Raw genomic sequence first — 9,764 nt, 5'->3', positions numbered from 1 at the left:
AAAGTTCGGTTTACGGTTTAGAGCTATTTACGGTTAAACCGAAGCATAGACTCTTAAAAACCCATAACCATGGAACTTGTAAACATGACCAACAAACTAAAATAAGCAAGATTAATATGTATGAACAAGTTATATAGATGTATATATATCAAGGACACGAAGTCCTCCATGAAGCCTTGCCTTATGAGGTCCGAAACTTCACCGATCGGAATCGGAGAAGTAACTACCAAAGGTAAAAAGGGGTGTATATTATATATATGTTGCACAACCATAAATAAGTATTAATAAGGCTACATAAACTAATTAAGATGAAAGATTAAAACCTTCAAGAACACTTAAGAAGATAACCTTTAATCTTTGATGTTTGAAAGCGTTTTTTTTTTTTTTGGAGTTGTAGCAAGGGAAAATGAAGAGGAAATGTGGTGTATATATAGGGTAATGTTGGTGGTCAAATATGGGTGTGAGACAAAAGAGTTTGCATGCAAAATGGATCAAGACAAAAACACAAAACAAAAAAAAATAATAATAAATAAATAAATATAAATATAAATAAAGGTAAGATGTTTTCAAGACCCAACAAGTGTGAAACAATATTGTAACATAAATCCATCATTTTGATTATAACATAAGCTTCGGTTTACAAATCGGGTCGGTTTACATAATAAACAAATATAAAAACGAATACAAACAAGACCCGAAATTGACGAATGTCACATTTAATTACTCTCTTTTTATCATTTTTATATTTAATTAACAACCAAATTAGATATGAGTAAAATATAATAATTTATTAGAAAATAATTAGAGATGTGATTACTAGAATGCCAACATTGTATTTAATTTAAATACTTTCCATGTGCAAGTAATTATTAATAAAATATAAAGGATTTACTTAATAATACAACTAGAAGATCATATAGAATCATTTCCTTGCGGTTTAATATAACTTTTGTACTTTATCTACAAAATGTGTAGTCAATGATTTGTGCACTGCGTAACATTAAAATCGAATCTGTTAATGACTTATTCTTTGTTTTTTTTTGAACGACCAACTAAGTAACACCGGGTACTTCGTACGTGGCCCCCAATGGCTAAAGGTAGCCCGAGCCGGCCACGAGTCCGGATAGACGGAGCCTCTAGCGGTCCACTTATTGAGGGATTCCCCGGATAAAACCGTACCCCCACGCACGCCAAATGGCACGACAGCGAGGAGTCGGTAAAACCGGGTGAGATCAGGACTCGAACACTGGCAAGCCAGAGTCATTCCTCATATCTCCCATATAAATTGGTGATAGTGAGGTTTGAACCCCCCTAGCTCTCACTAGTAAAGTGAGTGTTTTACCGTTGAACCATATCCAATTTATCTGTTAATGACTTGTTATTATGCAAAAATCAACACTGAATGAATAATTGTTCTCAGTTGATCAAAAAAACTAATGCAAATTGAATGAATAATTGTTCTTAGTCGATCAAAAAAACTAATGCAAATTAAAAGTTATAACACGTCAGGATAAATCATGTTCTTCTGTATGCTATAAATCAATGCTTAGAGTTAATGATGTTATGAATTATTTCCTTCATCAACGAACGCCTAAGAAGTGTATATTTGTGTTATATATCCATGCAGAATTAAAACATAGACAAAACATTAAAACTAGTCCTTTATGTTTGCACGTTTTTTCAATGGTTGTCATTTCGCAAACTTAATGGCAAAAAACATCCTTAATGCTTTAAATCTATATCGCGATACGTCCTTTGGCACTAACCCTGTTAATTTTTTTTGTTAAATTTGATCATGTGCAAGACACGTGAGGGTAGTTTAAGCATCTTACATGTATAAATATTTTAAAATATTTATTTATTTAATAAGCTGATTCAAGGGTTTAAAATAAACAAGCAGGTGCAAGACCACCACCATCGTGCCAACCCAGCCAATTCAAGGCCACCAGCACCACAACTGGCCATCGTCGTCGGAAAAATCTCGCTCCAAATCTCACCACACTTTTTCCTCAACAAACCCCCACCACCACACAACCACAATCAAGTAACACTATCTACCCACAACTGCCAAAGATCTCAAAACCCATCACTACACCATCGACCGACAACCCAAATTAGGGCTAATTCACCAGTGCCGACATGTTTGGCTATTATAGAATGCAACACTGGTGGTGGCTAGCGGGTCCGATCGAGCCAAGAGCCACCTGCGGTGACGGAGACGGAGACGGTGGTGACTTAGGGTTCCCGCGTCACCAGTGCTCTCTTTTCCATATCTCTAGATTCCTCCTTGAATAACATCACCGGTCAAGGCCGCCGCGACCACCGTGGCCTCAACTCCACCCTGATTAGATTCAAAAAACAAGCCGATGACTTCAACCCCAAAACCCTACCAACCATTTTCTGGTGATATTGTCAAAAGCCACAAGCAAATATCAAACTCAGATCCAGCTTCACCTTGATTTGGGACTACCGATTTGAAGGAAATCGAACTCAAATCTTTCTTTGGCTTGAAACCCTAGTCATCGGTGGAGAGGATTGCGAAAATTTGTGTAGAGACCGGGTTTTGTTAAGGTCGTTGGTGGTTGCCATGGTGTTCGTTTGAGCCGGCGACGGTGGCGGTTCGTATGAGACGCGGTGGTGGTGGCGTTCCTGCATTTATTCTGCTGTGTGGTCTGTATGTATTCTAGAGAGAGAGAGTTATTTATTTTTTAATATCATTTAATTTTTTATTTTAAGTAAAAGACTAAATTACCCTCATGGCACACGACGAATTTAACGAGAAAAACGAGAAAAGTTAACTGGGTTAGGACCAAAGGACATAACGTGATAGAGTTTTAAAGCATAAAGGATATTTTTTGCCATTAAGTTTGCGAAATGACAACCATTGAAAAACGTGTAAACATAAAGGGCTAGTTTTGATGTTTTGTCTAAAATATACAAAAACTATAAGGTCCCATAGTCTCAACCATCTTTATTCCAACCCCGCTTGTCAATCAAAAAGCACCACTTGCAAAGAGCTTGATTTTTAATAACCAGTATGTTGGTCTAATTCTGATGTTTATCAGTTCTTTACGTTGGTAATGCAAAACATGAATAATATGATAAACCTATAATTAAAATATGGTCATCAATAATTATCTAGAATGTAATAATAAGGTATAATTTAATTATTTTGATCTATTATTATATAAATTATAATAATGACCATATATAAATACATATATTTATTCTTTCATTCTCCCATTTGGTCAAATAATCATTTATTATGAGTATTATATTGGTATGCAGATTTTAACCAACTACATCTAGACACGTATACACTTAAACAGTCGGCCATTGATCTATTCCGTCGAGCTTCACATCTTTCTGTCGGGCCTCATATCTATTTTCTCAGGCTTCATATCTATTGTGTCGGGCTTGACGGAATAATATTACATACGAAAATGAAGCCCGACGAATAGCAGATCTAAATGAACTCATATGATATTAAAGAATTAATCACTCTTTCAGATTCATATTATGTCATGATTCATATGATATTAAAGAATGAATCACTTACTTGTAGATCTAAATGCCTGTTGATGCCATCTCTCTGTGTATGTCAGATTCGGCCATCAACATGGAATTGTTAATCAAGATATGTGTTAGAGACACTTTCCTTGATTAACAATTCGACGCTAGTTTCCCGGGTTGCGCGAATTTTAAAACAAACAAATAGAAATTCGTTTATAATAAGAAATTGGACTCTGAAATTATTTGTTCTTGTCTAATAGGTCTTCCCAAATAGATGTCTTCCCAAATATATATAACCGGTATGATACGTATACACGAAACCTGAAACCGAAAATAGAAAAGCCCAAAGTTGTATACGGCCGACCAATTGCTTTGAGACCAAATCAAATGCGATTTAGCTTGTTCCGGGTTTCAACCCAATAAACCCATAGTTGCTAAATCATAATGTAATCAAGGAGTCATATTAGCAAAATATTAACTTGGACCGACTGGTATTAGGAAAGAAGTGTTTGAAGCTACAAATAATATTTCAAAAAAACTGAATCCAGCTATATACATCCTCAATGCAGTCTAACTTGAAACACATACCCGCTTGGATTTACAAAAAAATACCCTTGTTTGTGGTATGAAAGCTCTCAGGTTGCAGCAACTCTGCTTCCATCTTCAGCTGTTTGTTCCAAATCCTCGTGTCTACTTTCAATCTTAACCACCCATTCCCGGATGATAGAGTTGACTTCCTTCGGTACCTCATCATGGGGGCAGTGGCCTATATGAGATCAATAACATAATAATAAGTGTGGTATATATGATTACAAATTTATAGTATCTCAAACATCTAATACAACCAACCGTTTGACGCATTAAAAATAAAGCAAAGCCCGAATAGACCCATTCATAAGTAGATAAGTCAAAATTACCTGCATCAAGCTCCCTGATTACAATTTCTTTGAAGTGTTGCTTAACAACACTCACTTTGGTCTTCGAATCCGATATCGGGTCTTTCATGCCCTAATTACGCATACAGAATTCAAAGGATATCAAGTGAAACAATATTTTATTCATCACACATTAATACATTATCGAACATCTTACCTGGATAACAAGGACGTTTCCCTTAAACCTTTTGAGTAAATAATTCAAAGGGATTGAAGGATCAAATGTGAAGATGCTTTCAAGGACCACTAGAACACCAGGGTCATATGACTAGCCTTCATTAAGGAATGCAAAACTAACATTTTTGTTTCTTGAAAATAAATAAATAATATGTAACAAAAGTGTTAAAAGAACAAAATGTAACAGGGTCTTGAAAAAGGATACTGCCCTCACCATCTCATTGAGAAGCCCTTCATCAGCACGGTCTGTTTTCTGCAAAATATTAACATACAGTCGGGTAGCAACGTTTATACCATGAAAAATAACACGTTTATACTGTGAAAAATAAGATAGATAAACATTACAGTCGGGTAGCAACGTTTCACTAAATTCCTAAAGCTCAGTCTTAAGTAGAATGAAAGTCCCCTGGCACCTAACCATGCAATCCCTGTAGTTATCCTTTCCTAAAATTAAACAGAGATTTGAAGAACTCAAACTTGGAAGTCAAACTGAAAAGTCAAGCTCAAAAGTCAAACTACCTTAGAGGGAGGTACAGAAGAGTATCCTGGAATGTAATGGCCAGCACTATTTAACAGCGCCACAGATCTAGCTAAACCGGGCCACAAGCCAGCAACAATTGAAACAAAATAGCCTGAAAACATACCGGTTCAAAAAAGATTCAAATTTTTTGTTGAAATATTTATTATTATACTATCAGACTGACAATGAGCTTAGATTAGAGTAGTTTATAGGCCTGTAAAAGAACATGAACAGTTAAACAAATGTGGTTTTCTTGTTTCTGTTCTTTCGTTAAGAAAATAAACGTGTTCGTTTCCGTTCATGTTTGTCCGTTAACAATTTAGAAAAGTGGTTCATGCACGTAAACGAACGAACATAACTGAACATAGATGAACAAACATGACTGAGCTAAAACCAAAACAGAAGTAAATGCGAAACTGTGAAAGACAATGTGTTGACCTATAAAGTTACTAAAATCAGAGTAATTGTAATTGGCCTATAACATTTAATGAATATAATCAATATATTAAAGAATGTAAATGGACGAACTTAAAAAAAAACTTAAAGCAATGAACATAAATGAGTACAAACAAACAGACATAAACGAATTTAAAATGAACTAACTTAAATGAATGTTCACAAACATAACTGAATGGACGAGACATGCGATCATGGCCGTTCATTTAACTAAATGAACACACGACTTTGTTCATGTTCATTCGCTTGTTAATTAAATGAACATAAATGAACTTCCCGCCGGAATGGTTCACTAAATGTTCAGTTTGTTTACAGTCCTAGCGGTCTACATAAGATTGAAACAAACCTCCAAACGAGTTCCCGACAAGATGAACCAGTTCCCCAACAACATCAGTTATAAAATTTCTTATTAACTCAGCCCACATAAGTTCAGTGTATACAACATTTGGTTTCTCGGATCTGCCAAAACCTAAAAGTGTGATGGCCCAAACTCGGTTTCCACCTTCAACTATGTCAATAATATTGTCACGGTAATGCTCCAAAAACGCACCGAAACCGTGTACAAGAAGAATAGCAGGACCTTCACAGCCCATAACAGCATACTGTAAAAACAAGAAATATGCATAAAGGGAATGAAACTAAAATATGGCTAGAAATATGCATACCGGTATAGTGATGAACCATGCTTCCGACAGAACATCAGTACCAGTATTGGTATTATCGGAACCGGTACCGGTATTAACCGATACTGGTATTTTCGAAAACGATACATGCATTTGTTTTTATGGTTTTCGAAGTTGTTTATTTTTTTTTTCCTGACATTTCGGCATAAATTTTGTTTGAAAACGGAGTTGTATTCAAAATAGAGTTTTTTTTTTTTTTGGTATCATAAGCTATACGAGTGGCTGTACCATACCGGTACCGTGACAAACTTAACCGATTCAGACAGAACATGGGCACTGGTATTATCAGAACCGATACCAGTATTCATTCATGTGGAGAATGAAACCAAAATATGGCTAGAAATTTAAAGTCACAATAGCTTTTAATACTAGCCTGTATTAAATGACCTTTCCACCTCCAGTAACGAGTGGAATATCTTTCTGTGTAATCCACTTGACTTCTTGAAGCCAAAAGACGGTACCACTGTCACACAACGTCACAAACTGGAATAAGATTTATTAACACTACTAACAAATATATATACATACATATATATATATATATATGTATATATATATACGGCATGTTTGGAAACATGGATACACACACCTCTCTGGAGCAAACATGATCAGCTACTGCAGCTGTAGTGAAACATGAGTACCCAAAGGGTGATAATAATCCACCATTTCGATCTTTTTCATATTTTATTATCTCGTCATATACTCTTCTTCTAGAAACGACTCCAAGTTGAAGAACAGGTCCAAAAAGAAAACCAAATGAAGCTCCTTCACGGGTTTCAGAAATCCGTAATCTTTCATGCAACCTGCAATAATAAGTAGCCAACATGAAACTTAATCTGGTATACAAAAATTAAAGAAAATCAGTAAACTACATACTCCTGCCAATCATCCCGTGAGGTACCCTCAAAATATTTTAAGTATGCAGCCAATGCATTAAGCACATCATTAGTTCCACCTCCAACAAAGGTTCCTTGTTTTGTAATAAATGCTGATTTTTTCAATTTCTTTTTATTAATAGGAGAAGCAAGGGAAGTCAAACTACTTTGACTGTTTGTCACACCATCTGACATACGAATCCTATCATTCTGAAATACAGATGCAGCGGAAGTGTTCTTGATCAATTTCCAGCTATCTTTTAACTTGTATGGACTTTCACCCATGAATTCCTTCAAATCATCAAGTGTCGGTAGAGGACCTGAGAACCATTTATATATGAAATTCCCAATATTTGGATTAGCTATCTCAAACTAAAGCCATATTACTTACCCCATGCCAAATCTTCCACTAAACCAGGTAAATTTGGGGCTGAAAGAGGCGAATGCACACGCAATTTTAACTTTTGAAACTCATCATATGACAACGGAATGTCTGTGATATTCTAGAAAAATAAAATTGCATCAGCATAATCCATTCCAAATGCAAACTAGCAGTAACGAAACCAAACAAATAAACCTTTATATCATAAAAGGCGGTGCTCCATAGAGATATTTCAGGCCTATCTTTCTCAACAAATACATCTCCCAAGCTTTCTCTAACTTTCTCAATCACCAAACGCGAGTCGTATTCCACCTCTTCTTGCGTGTAAATGTTGGCAACCCTAACCTGTTCCAACTCTAAATCAATATGATAGAAACTAGAAAGTGTAGTTTAAATACAAATGCCAAAACTAACATACAAGCGGATATACTAAAAATCCTAATAAATGCAAGAAGTCAGCGTTATAGAATTAAAAAAAATAAAAATATTTTATAACGGTGATTTCTCTACATTTATTAGGATTTTATTCATTTTTAGTATTAGTATATCCATTTGTATGTTAGTTTAAACATTTGCATTTAAACTACACTTTCTATCATTTATATATAATATATATGATAAAAGAACATTAATTAAATTATATTCCAGTTAAAATGTTGTTATTAACCAAACTTCAGAATAACAGACAAACAACCTCTTTTAGAAGCTCCTGAATAACCAATTCAGTCCGCCCGAGCCGAACCATCAGGTTAGATCCCAAATCCTTCAATGAGCTTCTCAAATCACTCACAGCAAACAGGAGCAGCTCAAACATTTCCTCATTGAAGTCTATAATGAGAAGCACATGTATTCGTATTAAATTAGGGTTTATATAGACAGCTACAATTTAATCTGGTTTACTTATTGTCATACCGCGAAGGATTCGGTGATCGAAGACGTAGAGCGGAACAAGAGATGTATGTTTGGAGGCGGCAATTAGACCTGGATGATCATCGACGCGAAGGTCACTTTTGTACCAGAGGACTGCGGTGTCATATGAGCTGTTTTTGCCATTGGAGTTTGTAATAGTGGAGAATCGGACGGTTGCCGGAGGAGATGAAGATCGGACGGGAGTGAGGCGGCGATATGTGAAAGTTGAAGTGTGTGGGAAGAGAAGAATAGCCATGGAGATGGAGATGGTTGTTATCGATTTCCATCAGTAGTGGCTGTGCTGTGACTGATAGCATTACATAGTCGCCAGAAACTTGTGGTTGTGAATTTGTTGCCAACGTTCATATTGTCACTTTAACCTCACACGGGTATTAAATTTATTTATTTATTTTTTTAAAAGATCGTCAACACTTTACAGGGTTGGAACCCGACCACCTCTGGGAACGCGTGTGTTTTTATAATCCTTGTGCGAGTAAAAAAAAATGGGTCCTGATATAAACTCATATGCATACACACAAACACATGTACATGTAATCAGTAATAGATAAATATGTATGATAACATATTAACATTAACCAAAACAATACCATCATAGCAAATTGATTTATCTTAAATAGTTAAACAAATCGTGTTTAGTCTTTGAGTTTTTATTTGAAATTTTCTACATCTATATAAGTATGTAAAATATATGCATGACTGTGACCCATATTAGAAGTTTTGAAGTTAAGACGCTATTATATAAACCATTTCATTTAAATATATAAATAATGATAATCGTTTTGTCATCCTTTAAAACAATAGTCATAACAATATATGAATTTTATAGAATTATGTAACTGTTAGCAGTGGCTGAGCCAGAAAAATTTTTCTATAGGTTTGGGATTTTTCGGTGCTCGGTTTTTTTCCAACGTTAAAGTTTTCGGGCCCAAAGTCATAATTAATAAAAAAGATTTCACATATTATAATTGTTTCCTAAACATTTTCATAATTGTTTCCTACACATTTTCATGTTTTGAAAACAATTCATAACATTTTTAATCGCCACTTGAAAAAAGAACTCATTTTCAATATAGCAAATGCAAGCATCATATATATAGTCGTCACCCATCTAATTACACAAAATCAAAGAAAGATTCGTCGTGAGGTCTGGATCGATTGAAGGCTCATCAAAGAAAGAGTCAGTCGGCCGACCGTTGTTGTTGTATGGTTCAAGTGCGGCAGGTAAGGCGTTGGTTGAAGTCTTGAGGCGAACTAGCGAAGACGACGAGATGGATGGTCATTTGGTTGATAGAA

The 9,764-nt window shown here is 35.3% G+C and overlaps 1 protein-coding gene across 1 annotated transcript; it reads right to left on the bottom strand.

The window, feature by feature from the left end:
- Positions 1-3,924: 3,924 nt before the first annotated feature.
- LOC143614906 (uncharacterized) lies at positions 3,925-8,706 on the bottom strand. Its single transcript, XM_077088207.1, has 14 exons — positions 8,454-8,706; positions 8,236-8,369; positions 7,737-7,886; positions 7,551-7,662; positions 7,161-7,479; positions 6,874-7,087; positions 6,658-6,747; positions 5,948-6,203; positions 5,145-5,257; positions 4,971-5,069; positions 4,831-4,878; positions 4,606-4,716; positions 4,431-4,521; positions 3,925-4,279 (listed from the first exon to the last, which is right to left on the bottom strand). Exons 1-14 carry the CDS (start codon positions 8,704-8,706, stop codon positions 4,149-4,151), a joined length of 2,121 nt encoding a protein of 706 aa, XP_076944322.1. The 3' UTR covers positions 3,925-4,148.
- Between the last annotated feature and the right edge of the window lie 1,058 nt (positions 8,707-9,764).

Source organism: Bidens hawaiensis, unplaced genomic scaffold, assembly GCF_021521415.1.
Source record: "Bidens hawaiensis isolate Kalapana, Puna unplaced genomic scaffold, B.hawaiensis_p1.1 tig00002306_1, whole genome shotgun sequence".
NCBI classification, from domain to species: Eukaryota; Viridiplantae; Streptophyta; class Magnoliopsida; order Asterales; family Asteraceae; genus Bidens; species Bidens hawaiensis.
Note: the sequence above shows the minus strand (reverse complement) of the source record. Positions and strands in the feature narration are given on the sequence as shown.

Excerpts from the sequence above, each read along its gene's own strand:
- LOC143614906 (XM_077088207.1), bottom strand. The coding sequence starts at position 8,706 with ATGGCTATTCTTCTCTTCCCACACACTTCAACTTTCACATATCGCCGC. Across the intron at positions 8,370-8,453 it reads CGATCACCGAATCCTTCGCG|ACTTCAATGAGGAAATGTTT; the intron begins GTATGACAATAA and ends TTCTCATTATAG. Across the intron at positions 5,258-5,947 it reads TGTCGGGAACTCGTTTGGAG|GCTATTTTGTTTCAATTGTT; the intron begins GTTTGTTTCAAT and ends GTATGTTTTCAG.